This window comes from Colletes latitarsis, chromosome 6 (genome assembly GCF_051014445.1).
Source record: "Colletes latitarsis isolate SP2378_abdomen chromosome 6, iyColLati1, whole genome shotgun sequence".
Taxonomy (NCBI): Eukaryota; Metazoa; Arthropoda; class Insecta; order Hymenoptera; family Colletidae; genus Colletes; species Colletes latitarsis.
Genome location: NC_135139.1, coordinates 20444535 through 20461661, shown reverse-complemented (window position 1 = coordinate 20461661; position 17127 = coordinate 20444535). Strand labels below are relative to the sequence as shown.

Here is a 17127-nt window from a genome sequence, read left to right as displayed (position 1 = left end):
GAAACACGGTTGAAAATTAAATGTGTTTTACGTTGATGCTTCTTCTACCAGACTTGGTATTCTGATTTCTTTTGATTCCCTTGGCGTTTCAACGTTTCGCTCGTACCTGGTTTCTTCCGATTTACTTTTATGATCGTCGACCTCATACAGCTGCCGAACGTTCAGAATTATTTAGAAGTGTTACCCTAATCGATAGTACAAGTAATACCAAAGTCACACCCGTTCGAGAATGTGCGGCTCAAGATCCGCTCGCCGTCGCGAATGTGGAGATTCTACGAGGTTTTTGTTATTCTTGAATTTTTCCGATGTACGGTAAACGTGTCCCTCTTGATAGCATTCGACCGTTAACGAGAATACTTCCGGCAAATTCAGAGGCTTCTTTAGGTCAAACAAAGACTCCAACGAACCGAATGCATCTCTCTTAAAATCCGGCTCGCTGTGGTCGGGGCTCTTTTTTTGTAATTTCGAGCCGTATCGTTGTAAACGGCGACGCTTCAAATCGTGGGTGCTTCTCGTTTTGATAGGGAAGCTGTCCAGTTCGCGAGCATGAAGAGGCGTCGGCGAATTTCCTGGAGAACGGGATATGTTCCAAGTACACGGTCGCCGCTTCTAAAACGAACAAATTGTATCGCGTAAGATATCGAGTATTAATTCGTTAGCACGACCAAAGGCATTATTTCACGTTAAACTCATGTACTCGTACCCGTGGAAATACATATGTAAGATATGAGAAAAATTAAGAACGATGAAATTAATTGTTAATAAAATATTTGTAAACAGTTTGTGTACACCCTGTTATACAGATCCGTATACGGTATATGTACGGGAAACGTCCAAAGAATAGCCAATATTTTACCTTCATTATTTTACCTTCGAAACAACACCGTTGCTTCACTTAATAACACAGCTTCCTCTAGTAGCGTCGTAAGTTAAGGGGACGACGATTCTTTTCCCTGGATTATTCAGTGAAGGATCGGTACTGGTATCAAATAGGGTCGAACGATTTCTTAATTTTTTCGAAATTGTTTTTTTTTTATATAATTTTTGTAGATATCAAAACTGCAATATATAATATATTTATATATTAATGAAGTTAGAAATTAGAATGAAATCTGAGAAAGATTTTTTTTTTATCGAATATGACACTTACTCGGGAGAACCATCAATTTCTTCGAATAAGGATCTGAAGCAAGCGTCTTTTATTTTTATGTTATATGTAGCTACATATTCGATCATGTCAGCTGTATCCATGGTATGTGGATAATTTAAATAATTTAATTCTTGCAATAATTTATATCGAAGCGATGAAAAACTGTAATCGTTAAATAATAGCTCCGACATATTTTTTGCAATTTATTGCAAAAAAAATGTATCATACAATTATGTTTTAAATGTGATCAAACACTGTATGATCGTTGATTATCATAAATTTGTATGGTATGTGTTATTTTGCATATGGCGATCAAAATATTGTAAACTATATAACCTTTAATAATACTATCCTATTTTGTTTACATTTTAGAATAATAAAAAGTGAAAATGTTTATTCGTTTATTATAAATGTTTAAAGTAGTATGCATATATTATTACAATAGACACCAGTTGATGCAAACGAACAACGAATGTTTATAAATAATTGTTTCTTATTAAACATTTCATGTTATTCTTTCTAATAACAAATAATATAACAAAAATTATTGCAGTGTAGAATCAAAATAATATATCTGTTTATTTAAGTAATCGTAATATAATACGAAATTGTGCACATTACAAAAATATTCGTACGACTTCTGTGACAACGGTCAGCTGAGAAATGCAATGAAACGAATATATTAGCTTAAACAAAAATTGACAAAGATAAATTAATATTGAAACCAAATAACACTGTAAGTAATAAGCTTATTTTTGTCCAGTATAAATAGAGAGTTTTAAACGAATTAATGCGATACATTCGTACGAAAAGGTCAATCGAAAAGTTCGTAGTACGTAAACACTTTATTGTTGTCTGTGATGTACTACTTTGCTTGCAAACAAGAATGTGAACATATCTTTTTTAAAGAAGAAATACAGTTAGTTTAAGTGTAATATACATATATGTATATAAATCATACGTAGATATTTATGTTTAAATTTTTATAGCATGGAGGTTATAGATTACAGTAAGTGTTTATAATAATCTAATTACATATAGCGCACATAAGTAAAATATCACGATTGTAATTTTCATTGAATTGTATATGTACATAAATAAATATAACAATTATTAAAATACTTTCGTGTTTGTTAATGTTACGAAGAAATACAAATTTTAAATATCATTTTTTACATATAGATTCAACGTAAAAGAAGGTATTATATCTTTGTACATATGCAATAAATTGAAAGTACCAATTCATTACAATTATGTAAATTAATAGTAGTTTTAATCGAATATCACAGGTGAAGAAACACAGCAAATGGAAGAGAATGAAAATCATATTGAAGAATCGGATAATAATGAAAATTCTGAAAATAATGACAATGATGTCATTATTGTAACAACTGAAGCTTCGACAGAAGATATAAGTGAGTAAATTTTATTTACGTAAAAATATGTAGTATGTCACGTGTATATCTAATATTTTAGAAGATGATGATGAATCAAAGGCAAAGAAAGCTAAAGAAACAACTACAGATGAGTCTGAAGTTGATTCTGATCAATCTTGCCCTATATGTATGGATCTATGGACTAGCTCTGGAGAGCATCGTTTGTGTTGTTTACGTTGCGGGCACTTATTTGGGCATAGTTGTATTTTGAAATGGTTACAAAATTCTTGTACCAGTGCGAATCGTCGTTGCCCTCAATGTAATAGGAAAGCTGCTGTGAAAGATATTAGAATGTTGTATGCCAAGAGATTAACATCAATAGATACTACTGAATTAGACAAATTAAAAGACAGAGTAAACAATGTAACGACTGAAAAAAATCGTATAGAAATGGAACTATCAAAGTATGCTCTCAGACAAAAGTTATTCGAGCAACAAGTGTCTAGTATGCAAAATCGTATATCCGAACTAGAGAATCAACAATCAGAAATAAGTCTTCATTCCAATGAAAATACTTCTAAACATATGATTAAAAAATTTCATTTAGATCGATCTATCGAAATATGTAAGGATGGCGGTTGCCGTGTACTAGATTATAATCCATGGCATGGATTTTTAGTTGTATCACAGAAATCAACAAACGCATTATTTTCGGGTTACGGCATTAAAAAAATCGACTCGGATAAATTTCAACCGCGTCAATTCATTTTTTTACATTCACAAGCTATAAGAGACGTTATGTTTAATACGACTCAGCAGTCATTATTACTTAGCGTCGGTTTTGACAAATGCGCAAAATTAATGGACATTCAAAATAACATTATCGTGCACACGTTCCAAACGAATTTTCCATTGTGGAGTTGCTGCTGGTCAGGTGACAATCCAAATATATTTTTCACAGGAGCACAAAATGGATCTATAACACAATTCGATATTAGACAAACCTCTGGTGCTGTTGAAACTCTGGACAGTCCAGGCGATAGATCACCAGTGGTTTCTCTAGCAACGGTACCTGTTAATCCTGGTAGTGGCATTAGTCGAGGTGGATTCATTGCATGTCGATTAAATACATGTTATGCTTATGAACAAAAAGATTCAAAATATGTACCCAAACAAATATTCCTTGAAGGTCCATTTGTATCCGTATGTTATGATGAAAAAAACAATCACGCTCTAATCTCTTCCCGTCCAAATGCCAGGCAGCCTCATGCTAGACATGTTGTATGTACAATAGAAAAGGGCAATGATGAATCAGCTATCTGTAATATTGTACATACGTTTCATGCGGGTAATTCTCATCAGTTATTGTCTAGGCCGTGTTATATAAATGTTGAAAACGACACATTAGTTGCTGCGCATCAAGAATCCACCAGTTCTATATCATTGTGGAGTATATCTGCTGGGAAACAAATAAATAGTCTGCCTGTATCTGATCCTGTTGTGGATATGTGTGCAGTCGACGTTAATAGTAATTTATTTTTAGCAACGCTTTCCGCAAAAAAAGTTCGAATTTATAGTCACGGATAACTGTCATTAATACAAAAATACAGTGGTGCAAGACTAATGCAATGTTCATATTGCCTAATCCATGATAAAAACGTCTTTCATATATACACCATAAGATTGTAATTTAAGAGGTATATGGTATAACTGCAAATAATGCATTTCCTAGATCCAAGTCTGAATAATATTTTTTTATATGATATCATGTGATAAAATCATATGTAAATAACACGAAACGAAGTTCTATTTCAAGTCAAACTTAAGTTCATTTACTTTTGACAGTACAGAAGTTCTCTGCATGTGTAACTTGAACTAGGAAGATATTGTAAAAATAAATATGAGAGTTACCATCAGTTAATTAAATATTGTACACATTCTTATTAATAGACTACAGTGTTTGGAATAATATTTAAAAATAGGATAACAACAGTAAAAATAAGTATATGTTGATAAACATTAAGTAACATGATAGCTAATAAATATAACGAATGTACTGAAATTAGGATTAATCAAATACAGTTATAAGGGAACTTTTGTATAAACATTTTCAATACTATTACTGAAAAATGTTATTTATTAATATTTTTGAAATATTAATTTACATCTAGAATGTTTAAAGGTGTTGTTTATTTTCATAAATTAACCCATATGTACCTAATTTTTTTAAATTTGCAATTGTAAATCAAACAAACCAAACGGCATTTATAATCTATTAACACACCTCTAACCCAGTTTTCATATCAATTACTAAAAAATTATAAAAGAAAATAGAAAAAATCCTATTTTAATACTACAAGAGACATGATATTATGTAATTACATTTAAAAGTCTATATAATACGTGTAATGCTATACAAGTAATGTTTAGAACAATTCTGAAATGTATTCTACATATACTGTTATTTTATCAGATTTTATGGATAATTAATTTCCTCTTAAATTATTTATAAACTAGCAATTCTTCACAAACAAGACACTTTCATAAATGTCATTAAATATTTCGAATATAACTATTTTTTACCCCTTAATTTTCTGAAATTGGAAGTGTCAACAAGATTTGCAACCCAATACTTTTTCATTGAATTTGCTATCATTGCTTGAAAACCCAATTTATTTTGTAATTTCATCATCAGTGATGTGTAAATGCAATTTTTTAACTAAACATGGAATGTACACATCCAGTTTCAAGTGCAGAAAACTACATAAATACAGTAATGTATACATAAATAACAATGGTAATTAATAAAGTATTAAAATATATCCCATCACTGAAAATATGCAAAATTTAAATATTAACAATATAGCATTTATCATTACGATTCTTTTTACAAATACCATTTAATGCTAACAAGTTCGTGTCTATTTCAATAATATACAATTAAATATAATTAAAATACAGTACTGCCTCTTTCCTTGCAATCAAATCAGGATCGACAAATTTCGTACGAAGAGGTTTAGGCAAGTCTTTGTTTCTAGAACTGGTCGAATTCAAACAGGTTGCTTAAAAAGGATAGTGATTGGGAAATAACATCGGGAATAAACAAAACGGCGAGCGAACCTAGCACATATGTGTGTCAGTAGTTGAAAATTTGATCTAGCGTGGTAGCAGCATCAATGCGATATCGAACGTGTTATAGGTTTATCAATATCAATATTAATTAAAATTTTTTACATATTTCTTTATATCTTTGACGCTAATACAATTCAATAGGTAAGATATTTTCACTGAAAATAAGTCCAAATACGACACATTCGAACTATACGAATCCCTTCTAAATACTGCAAATTAAAAATATCACGCGACGAAGAAATCTGTTTCTCGTAACATACGTAATAGTTAAAAATAAAATGCCACATTAAATTCAATAGTGACAAAATTCAAATAATCCTATCCTTGTAGAGAACATCTATTGAACTAATGCGTTTTCCTTGTTGTCTTCATGCTCTAAATTTGAATTATCCTGTTTGGTCATTGTAGTTATTGCTCATTTTACCTACACATTGCATGTGTTCACGATCATTCGACAAAGACGAAAGAAGAAAGTGAATAAGATACAACACTGACCGTGACCGAGATAGAACAACACTGAGGGTGCTGAGCACTTTCATACGTTCGGTATCTAGAAATTCCATCCCGTCATGCAATGATTCGCTCGTCACTGCAATTTGAAAAAGATGCCAAACGCATCATTCGAGGCATCGGTGTGCCAATACTAACGCAAAATGGCATTTTCCATAGTTAATGTAGATTTATGCAAAAAGTGAGGCAGTACTGCAAACCTCTTTGTGGCTTTAAAAAATTTAGAAGTTAACAATAAAAGTACAAAATGACTAATGTTTTTTTAATGAATATAACAGATTATAAAGCACAAATATTAATCTATAAAAATAAAAAATGTTTATTAAATCCTGTGCTGCGCAAAAATAAACGATGTATTTACTACAGTCAGAAAGAAAATCAGATAACCAATTAATAAAATATAATTACAACAGTAAAAGGAAAGGCCAATGAAAGATTTAAAAATATATAATGATTTGTACAAAGAGATTTAATGAATACTCAACACATAAAACTACTTTTTTTTTTTTTTTTTTTTTCTTTAAAAGAAATCTGATAAATGCATTGTTTACTTCTTGTAACAATTAAAAATTTAATCGTTTAAATAACATTATTAAACTTTTAATAAACGCAAGATGAAAAATGATTTTTTCATAAAATTCCTCTTTAAAATGTGGCTATCAAGATGGACTTAACAGATTTTATTAATTACTGATTCTTCATGCCTATTTTACAAGTTAAATAAATGACTATTATTCAAGGACATTAAATGAATTTCCTGCAAATGTTTTTTGCCATTGAAATATTGTCGTTACAAGTGCTGAATTTGATTATGAAACTGGTATGGTGTCAATAATTGGGTGTGGTATTACAAAAGTTTTGTAATGACAAAATGATCAGTGCTTGTATATGACACATTAACTATACAGTTATCACAAACTGAAGAGCTGCTCGGAGGCACGTTCCAAATCCCAATTATAAGTAGATAAAGCAACTCTTGCTTTATGTTCCTCGATTCCCATATCTGTTAACCGCGTTATTTTGTAATCTAAATCAGGCATCTTAGCAGGTCCTGTAATAATTTCAATGTTTACGCGAAAACGGTTATCAATTTTAAAAAGTGTCTGTAAACTTACCACCTGCATACACAAACGTCCAATGTTTAGCAGTTTGACGAAACATTTCTGGATGCTCTCTATATTGTTTAGCCACTACTGCATCTTGTGGATCATCTGGTTCTGCTGCAGATAATAAAGCTTGTAATGATAGCAATACCGTGCGTAAAGTCATAGCAGCAGCCCTAAAGACAAATATTTGAAATACACAGTACATTTTATGATACTAGACCAATACATTGTATAATATATTGTAGCTAATTACATAATTACACACCATTGATCTTTTAATATATCCAAACAAATAGCACCTGTTACAGAAGATATATTAGGGTGCCATATTTTTGTTATAAATCGTACCTATAAGAAACAATAACTATTTAAACATTTATAATAGTTAGATCATAGAAAATGTACATAAGCATTGAATAATTCGTATATCACATTTTCTCTCATCATTAAATAATGTAAAACTAATAAAGAAAAGTTTTTGTGTAGTACATAAATAATTAGATATAAAATAATTTCGAAATAGAGACATTTTTATAAGCTCAAACTATATGACAACATGGAAAATGCTTTGTCATGCTCTGGGTTATACTAATCTGCCTTAATCTTAAGCAGTACAAAATCAATTCTTTATCATTAACATACATTAATCATATTGATTTACAAATTGCTTACTTTAGGAGGATTGAAGGGATATGTCTCGGGAACTTTAATCTCGAGTACAAAATTACCTCCCTCGTATGGTGTGTCTGGTGGACCAGCAATTTCACCTTTTAATTCAGTAAAACTATCATTTACCAGCTCAAGGTTTATTGCACATTTTGCAACCTGTAAAAAAGTTTCAAACAGTTAATGATAGAAGCAAATAATTTTATAATGTGCATTATATTAAATGTGAAACTTTTGTAAAATACACATACTTACCTGAATGAAAATAGCAACATTCAATTTGTATAAAACAAAATTAATTCTACACTTTTCTTCGTTTATAAACAAATGAATACTAAACATGCAAGAAATCAATGAAACATAAAATTATAATTGTATGGTTATTTCAATGTAAATTTCTATTGTATAAATACTCTGTTTATCAAACAATATAAAAGTTATGTGATTTTCATTAGAAATTATAAAACACATACTACTTTTATTGGATGAAAGCATCACACACAGTGCAGCAATATATTTACAAACGTTAAATCATTTTTTCAAAATGCCTGGAAAGTATAATCACAGACTTATCAATGTCAATATTTGATAATAAAATGACATAGTGTTCTATAATAATAATTTACAAAACTGTCATAAGATAATGATTGTGACATTCTGACGTAAATTGCCTATGTACAAACATGTGAAAACATTACATCAAAACAGATCTTAATGTGCATGTAAAATGGATCTTCTAGAGCAGCATGAGACCAAACAAGCATGCCAGTGCTCTCAAAAATTAAAGGACAATGGTATGTACCATTTTACGAGATAATTTTATTTTTAAGAAATGAAAAACTTCATTGATGTTAGATTTAAAGTAGAGTAAAAATAATTCTGATACGCGTAATTAACGTTATCTTTTAATTCATTGAAGTATCTGTGCAAAGGACAGGTTTTACGTACAATTATCATTGCAATTAATTCGAAATAATTAATGTAAATGTACACTAAACGCCTTTGTTCGGAGATGTTGAACAACAATTTTAAAAATAGATGACAGTCGAGAATACAATACAACAGGTGCCTATGCTTTGTTCGCGTTGATTTTATTAGCCAATGAATTGTGGCACATTTTTGTCACGCCACACGCAAGATTTGCTCGAAACAATATCGTACAATCAAACGACAATGTTAAACGATATTGATACTTTCATTTCGCGAAAGACGGATCGTACTTCCTAAAGTCATGCGAATGTATTGTTCACTCACCTCCTCACTCTTTATAACCTCTTTAAATTCGCGTTTGATCCTCTGTGCCGCGATGTTCGCCATAGCTCCCGTATCGGTGGGACGGTCAGCACACTGTCATCGTCATTCAAATAGATTAACGAAGTTTTCTCAGAGCGTCAACGTGCGCGAACCTTTCAGGTAATCGTGCTCGAATTTCCTCTCTGTGTCTACTCAGAAAAACGATCGTTCTAACCCGTGTTCTATGCCAAAATCTCCGCTCACGGACCATCCAATTTATCATTCAATCACCGCCGGCGCCACATTGATAGGACAAGTTGACTGTCACCCGCTCGTGTTCACCCTTTTGAATTTCGTCTACATTCACGTCGTTGTTCGTTACGGCGCCAAATTGTAAATGATGGCCAATTTTTATAGTGTCCGTGCCTTTAATTCAATTCACCGTATAATTTAGAAAGGAAATTCCACATAAATACACGTCCAAGGAAAATCCGTATACACGTCGCAAATATGTTTTGGAAAAAAATTAATTATACATTTTTTACACGATACACGAAAATTATATTTTAAAATGTAATGAATTTTAATTTCGCAACGAGTCAAACTAGCTGATACGCTTTCGTTTGCATTTTAATATAAAAGTGAATAAAATAAAATGTTTAGTTATTGATTTAGATACGTAGGATTTAAAATGTTGCCTTGTTATGAAATTGGCTATTAATACTTCATAAACATATGGTTATATTGCAACGTTCATAATAAGCGTGATCAGTGACGTTCGTAAAGATGTTAGAAATGTTCATTACACGACGAAATAAAATTGATCGTTTTTAGTTTATTATTTTGCCAGAAGTGGAAAAAAAATACACGATAAGAAATGCGTTTACGCGGTTATGTCTGGCATTCGGTGGGCGGAGCATAGTACTTACGTCACGTCCGGCTTCTGAAACATTCTCTGATTGGATAGTCTCTCTATGATTTCTGTTTTAGTGATGCCTGTGTCCCAGCCAGTGCGTGCCAAGAGTTTGTTACGCGCAAATTTAGAAAATTCTCGCGGACGACTTTTGCAGAGCAGAATGCCAAACATCAAAGTCTTCAGCGGCACATCGCATCCAGATTTGGCTCAACGTATCGTCGACAGGCTTGGCATAGACATTGGGAAGGTTGTCACCAAGAAATTTAGCAATCTCGAAACATGGTAATGGTCGCATTCACCGCTATAACCACGTTATTGTCATTGTATTAAACTTGGGTCTCGACCACGTGTCATTCGAATTTTCATTTATATATTTTCGGTTGCCATTTCTTTGTTCAAAAGACAGAGCATCTTTAGCATTTTTGCTTTATATTTATCGTTTTTTCATTAATTAATCAACCCTATCAATGTACAAACAACCCTGTCGCGTCAGGCCGGTTCCCCCGTGTACTACTAAACTACGACGTTTAAGTTGAAGGTCAACTGGTACAATTATTAATACACCATTCTAATTAATTCTAACATCAATGCTCTGTACAAATATCAGAACGCATTTTACCTCGTATGCAACGATGATAAAAATGATTTATTACCGTGTTATTATTTACTCATGTGTTCAATGTTTGTCCATATTATCTGTATAAGATTTAAAATAAAATTAAACCTAAATATTCGGTAAAGATAAAATATTAAGGCAACAATGTGTAAGGTACATTGATATTATCTTTTCAATGTACAAATTGATTAATACAGTTACTATAATTCAAATAGATGTGTATAAATTCATATACAATATGTATGAATTTCTTAATCACTTTCTTTTTTTTTTCTTTTTTTTTAATCTATATTTACACACTTTTAAATTAATTTATCTTGCTGACGGTACATATTTGTTCTTATAACAACAATTGTGTAATAGTTTACTCATAAACATTTTATTTAATCTGTTTTTTTAGCGTGGAGATAGGGGAATCTGTTCGAGGAGAAGATGTGTACATTGTACAAAGTGGAAGTGGCGAAGTAAATGACAATTTAATGGAATTATTGATTATGATCAATGCATGTAAAATTGCTTCTGCATCTCGAGTAACTGCTGTAATTCCTTGTTTTCCATATGCAAGACAAGACAAGAAAGATAAGGTAAGACACATGGCTAAGATGATACATGTCTATAATTTTTACCTAATACAGGATATTAATAAAAACTTAACAAAATAGTTTCAATTAATGAAATTGAAATTATTTATATTACTTGTGATCTTAGAGTTTTGTCCCCATTATATGGTATCTTATAGCACATATACGTATGTACTTTCACCATAATATAAAAAATATTTGTCAAAACCTTATGTTCAGTATATTTCTACTAGTTACATTATTTTTTTACAAATTTCAATTGCTAGTTAATCAATTTCAGTTATAGAAATCAATATCATACTCAAATAATGTGTAATAGCACTTTATTGTTATGATTTAACTTTATGTTGTGTTATCCATTTCAATGTAAAATGTCTATACCTATGTGAAAACATGTATTCACACATTGTTATATTATGTTAGAGTGTGATAATATATTTCTATAATTCTTCACTTTAAAAAATACATTTTATTCTATTAACTTTAAAAGACAATTTATACAATATTTGTGATATTGATAGAAATGAATAAAATTAGTATTTTCTATTATTATTTGTTAACAAGCAAATGTATGAAAATATATTCTGTACAAAATTATTTTATAAAATGAATAAATATAACAAAATCGTGTGAATATAAAGCACTTACATAACAAAACAACTTACAAAAAATTATGCTTCAGTGACTCTAATACTTTAGATTCAAAATAGCCATCTTGTTGATGTATGCCATTGATTAACACAATTAAACTGCTTTGCACATGCAAATAGAGAAGCTATTTTGTGTAGGAAAGACATAGTATAGTTACAATTACAGTAAAATAATATAACATGTAAATTCCTAATTCAGCTCTACATAATATGTCCATATACTTTTGTAGTTGAATGTTTATTATATGCTTATTTCTCTCAAGTAAGCGTTTTAAATGTAATAATCATACTTTGTACATATTTCAAATGCTTTATTTCATAGGTTGAGGCTTGACCAGATTGTTTACATTTTTTTTGTATGTGTCTATAATTACACTGTGGGCTCTCATAAGGATATTGTATCTTATTTGAGGAGTTAAATTTTTTTTTTTTTATATGATGTCTTCACAGGGTGGTGATGGAGGTGACAACTCAAATTCTAAGAATCAAATTATCATGAAGTCAAACGAGTGGAAATTCAGGGTAACTTCTAACGGTCTTATTATGATATATTTATTGTTTCATAGCTTTGCAACAGACCAATGGAGCAATATCATATTTAGAATGCAAAACATGTATTCTCATCATCATATGTATATGTAAATATGCATGTAACTTTCTTGCTTATCTTATTGGGCTGTACCAAATGGTATGCTTTTAGTACAGGATACACACTATATATTACATCATACATACTTTTTTATGAAATCATAACTAACGTAGGTTCATGTTAAAAGTCAAGTTATAAAGTAACCTGTATATAAATAACTTGCAGCATTAAAAATATATTCCAGACAATTTATATATTGTATTTAAACATTTGGTACTCATAATTATACTAGTATTTCATAATTTAAAACAAGGCATGGAAATTATACATACAATAAAACATTTACTTATTTTAATAAATTTTCATGTATAATCATGTAGTATAGCATGCACATTAAAAAAGGTACTTATCATACTAAAAGAATTAATTATTCATTTTATAAATTTCACAAGACAACTTAAAATATCAAAATACATTTCAATCTTGAAAAAAAAAGAAAAGAAAAAACGAGCATGCATTGTTTGAAACAAATATTTTAGTTATATACATAATTTGCATGGATCAATCATGGAAAAATATTAATGTTAATTAATGTATATATGTGGTATTAGTTCAATGATTAATTTTATATTTCGTATATTATGGGAAAGTAACTTAAATGGGATAAAACTTCTTAAAATTTTGCAACATTCTTGGTTTCTCTAAAGAAACAGCATTATTTTCCACTAATAAAAAAACAAATTAGCAAAGCAGTAAACAACAAATATTTTATAAGTCAAAGCATATTATGTTTGGTAATAATCTAAGGTTATCAGAAGTAGATAACCCATGTGAACATTGCAAAACTGATACTAGAATTCATCGAGGGGGGCCTTTCATGCATTCACATTATAAGATACATTGAATTTATCTTGGTCTACTAATTTTTCAGTTAAGAGCATTATAATTATTATCACACATTTAAGACATTAATAATTACACAGTACTATGGCTTCGAAAAATATATTAATAATAATTACTAATTTGATGAAGATTTATTAATAATGTATTTAATAATTATTGAAAATGTGTATTAAAAATTTATAAATAATGTAATAATAATATTTTGCTGTTGATAAATGATTTATTTAATACATCTTTACGTATCCTGTAAGTTTTAAAGGAATTATATTGTAAAACTATTAAAAGATTTATAGTGCATACTTCCAAGTTTCTGAATAGTTGGGTATTTTCAGGATTTTGTGCCCGACCTCTCTACAGTGAGTATAAGAGCAATAAAATTGTCGAGTGAAACGTTTGTAACTATAACTCGATGAACAATTTCAATTTGTAATATCATTTTTAGTTTCTTACAAAACTTTCTTTGTAGGACTAACAAAACTTATAATTGTGGCTATATGGCACAATGGAACCCCTATGAATGAATGAATGAATGAACTATTTGGTCAAAGCATATTGATATCTGAATGAGAGGGCAAAATATTAATATAATAGCATTCTACATACATTCTTAATAATCTATATACACATAACGGGGTACACATCTGTATGTTAAATGGGTACTAATTATTATGTTGCTGAAAATGTTATTGTCTAAGTATACTAATCAAAAAGTGCCTATCTTATTAACGAAATAGTGCTTTAGCAAAAAAGAACTGTGATTGTGTTGTCTTGTAAATAGTATGTCATGCCAATGAAATGATTTGCAAATAAAAACATTTGTTAAGTTGTTAACATTAGTCAGCTTTTGTGAAATTTATGCTTACAATAGTCAATTTTATTAAAATGACTTAATTGTAATCATTTCCCTGAGCACAATGCATTTCTCACTATTAAGCGAATTTTTTTAATTATTTTAACGTTAATAGTTTATTATTGCATTTGTTATATACCTCTGTTATTATTTCAAATTTACAAAATACTCTTTTTACCATTCTACATGTTTAAGTGTCCTTGTACAGAGCCAAGAAATAAAAATGCACTGTGTTCTGTTTTATAATTAAAGTTTGAACTCTGCTTTGTTTATATTTTTTGTTGAGTCTAACTGGGGTGCATTTGCAACATATCGTTTTTCTTTTAGTCGTTATGTACATGTGTACAATTTTTAATGAAAATTTCAGTAAACAGCCATTGTATTTATATTTTGTCCCCTCTAAAGCGAATAATTAATTTTTCCTTTTCTTCCTTAACATGACTTTTTTATAGACTTGTATTTGGTTGTACTGACCTTTATTTATCAATTTTTTACAACTTTTTAAATGCTACAAAAATTTTAACAGCAATTTTTTTCAAATTGCAGGATATTTCCAGTTGCAAATGGACTTGAGAGACTCGTATTAAATCGCGAAATTGAAATTCTCTGTTTGTTTTTCAGAGTCGTGCACCTATTTCGGCAAAATTAGTAGCAAACATGTTGTCGGTAGCGGGAGCCGATCACATCATTACAATGGATTTGCATGCTAGTCAAATTCAAGGCTTTTTCGATATTCCAGTTGATAATTTATTTGCTGAACCTGCCGTCCTCAAATGGATCAAGGAAAACATTGTTGAATGGCGAAATAGCATTATCGTTTCTCCAGATGCTGGTGGTGCCAAAAGGTAATACATTGAAATAAGAAATTTACTTGAAATGAGCATATCAAAGAATTTTGACCCCAATAGGGTAACATCAATTGCTGATCGATTAAATGTAGAATTTGCACTTATACACAAAGAAAGGAAAAAGGCAAACGAGGTTGCCAGTATGGTATTAGTTGGAGATGTAAAAGATAGAGTCGCCATTTTAGTAGATGATATGGCCGACACTTGCGGTACTATTTGCCATGCAGCGGAAAAACTGTTAGAAGCTGGTGCCACGAAAGTATACGCTATTTTAACACACGGCATTTTCAGTGGCCCAGCAATTAGCAGAATAAATAATGCTTGTTTCGAAGCTGTTGTAGTAACAAACACCATTCCTCAAGATGGTCATATGAAGGATTGTCCAAAGATACAGGTGGATAGACACAATTATTATTAAATAAGATTTTGAATAAATTCCAATTAAATTTTATGTACTTTTTAGTGCATTGATGTATCAATGATGTTTGCCGAAGCCGTGAGACGGACTCACAATGGTGAATCTGTATCGTATTTGTTTTCAAATGTACCGTATTAGACATAAATCTTCCCTATAATGTACTGTATTGAATTATGTAAAAAGAACGCAATCTTGTTACATCCATTTACTGTTATTCTTAGTATAGTGTAAACCAACTTGCCTACAGGAGTAATCTTGGAACAAGTGCTTGTGTTCTATTTTTAAATTAAAAACCGTATGTGCTCTTTTTTTCCTAGGTGTATGTAGGAAATGAGATATTAGATAGATAAAAATTATACTGTATTATCCATTTTGAGCAAAACTAAGTTGGTAATTGATAGATATCAACAAGAATTCTCAAAGTGAAAGTGTTTAAAGATAATTAAATTTTGCTAGACTGCTATTTAATATGCAGTACACATTACTGTTCTGTTTAAATTATAGTGATCATATCATTTAATTTAAAACTTATTCAGAACGTTAGAAGTAACGTATCTGTTACTGCAATATGAAATGACATTACATTTATCCTGACACGTATATGTGTAACTCGGGATAAAATCTATTGCAATGAATGCAAATCTAAACATTCATGCAATGTAATCACGCCATCAGAGGCATATCTCGTTTTTACAGATAAACGCAAAGAGTTTGTAATATTTGTATAAAATTTTTCACACGATAATACAAAACGTCGGAAAGACTACCTTTTTACAATTCTAATATAATTTGGTATTGTACTTTAATACATTGTCTTCTACATTGTATGTGATAAAAAAATAATGTTGAAGGAACACTATTTTTTTCGACTATCTTTTACTACAACAATTTTTAAGAAAACAAAAATAACTATTTATATGAATATATTTGTATTGCCAAAAACAATTATTTCCTCGTTTAATGGAGGAATGTGACTGCAGTCATCAACTTACTTAGCTTTGGACCAATATTACATGAAAATACAAGTCAATATAAACACAGCATTATTTACGTGCAAATTTTTTTTAATTCGATAAAAAATGCCACCTGTTAATGAATTGAACATTGTAATAAATACCTTCAAAAAGTACATTTTTATTTTTTTATTTATATATTGGAAAAATTATGTACACAATTACTATTATTTTTATTTGGCTACTAATACAAAGATAGCTTAAATTGAATGCCATACTTACAAACTATACCGTGTTTAAGTGTTTAGAAATACTTTCTTAGAATAAACGCTATAATTTTATAAATGTAATTGAAGCAAATATCCTCAAGTACAATTACTTCATTAGTTGAATATCAAATTAATTCAATTTCTATTATTAATTACTATATATTGACCTATGATTTATATATTGCACTATAATACTCTAATTTGATTATATTCTATGGAATTGTATGATTAATAAATGTTTATCATTACATTATGCTGTGTATTCTAATAACATAATTTTAAAAATTACCAATTGGGAAAAAACATCGTAAATACATAAAATAATATATTACATAATTACATTACAGAATATTATTTTGTA

The 17127-nt window shown here is 29.9% G+C and overlaps 4 protein-coding genes across 9 annotated transcripts; 2 read left to right on the top strand and 2 right to left on the bottom strand.

The window, feature by feature from the left end:
- Positions 1-27: 27 nt before the first annotated feature.
- Positions 28-1214, bottom strand: LOC143342848 (uncharacterized). Its single transcript, XM_076767134.1, has 4 exons — positions 1151-1214; positions 857-1059; positions 220-609; positions 28-150 (listed from the first exon to the last, which is right to left on the bottom strand). Exons 2-4 carry the CDS (start codon positions 860-862, stop codon positions 28-30), a joined length of 519 nt encoding a protein of 172 aa, XP_076623249.1. The 5' UTR covers positions 863-1059; positions 1151-1214.
- Positions 421-4597, top strand: Rfwd3 (ring finger and WD repeat domain 3). Of its 2 annotated transcripts, none has more exons than XM_076766401.1 (3): positions 421-1886; positions 2440-2565; positions 2627-4597. In XM_076766401.1, the coding sequence occupies exons 2-3, from the start codon at positions 2457-2459 to the stop codon at positions 4111-4113; spliced, it is 1596 nt and encodes a 531-aa protein (XP_076622516.1). In that variant the 5' UTR covers positions 421-1886; positions 2440-2456; the 3' UTR covers positions 4114-4597. The 2 variants fall into 2 exon arrangements, with proteins under 2 accessions (XP_076622516.1, XP_076622515.1); XM_076766400.1 differs by having other exon boundaries at positions 421-2159.
- A 48-nt stretch (positions 4598-4645) lies between these two features.
- Ubc4 (ubiquitin conjugating enzyme 4) lies at positions 4646-9790 on the bottom strand. Of its 2 annotated transcripts, none has more exons than XM_076766415.1 (5): positions 9195-9790; positions 7947-8099; positions 7540-7622; positions 7284-7447; positions 4646-7219 (listed from the first exon to the last, which is right to left on the bottom strand). In XM_076766415.1, the coding sequence occupies exons 1-5, from the start codon at positions 9255-9257 to the stop codon at positions 7080-7082; spliced, it is 603 nt and encodes a 200-aa protein (XP_076622530.1). In that variant the 5' UTR covers positions 9258-9790; the 3' UTR covers positions 4646-7079. The 2 variants fall into 2 exon arrangements, with proteins under 2 accessions (XP_076622530.1, XP_076622529.1); XM_076766414.1 differs by lacking the exon at positions 9195-9790 and adding an exon at positions 8196-8652.
- On the top strand, positions 8601-17016 carry Prps (phosphoribosyl pyrophosphate synthetase). Of its 4 annotated transcripts, none has more exons than XM_076766404.1 (7): positions 8601-8734; positions 10164-10371; positions 11106-11289; positions 13761-13784; positions 14900-15123; positions 15187-15520; positions 15590-17016. In XM_076766404.1, exons 1-7 carry the CDS (start codon positions 8668-8670, stop codon positions 15680-15682), a joined length of 1134 nt encoding a protein of 377 aa, XP_076622519.1. In that variant the 5' UTR covers positions 8601-8667; the 3' UTR covers positions 15683-17016. The 4 variants fall into 4 exon arrangements, with proteins under 4 accessions (XP_076622519.1, XP_076622518.1, XP_076622521.1 ...); XM_076766403.1 differs by lacking the exon at positions 13761-13784 and adding an exon at positions 12387-12458; XM_076766405.1 differs by lacking the exons at positions 8601-8734; positions 13761-13784 and adding exons at positions 9230-9353; positions 12387-12458.
- The last annotated feature ends 111 nt before the right edge of the window (positions 17017-17127 follow it).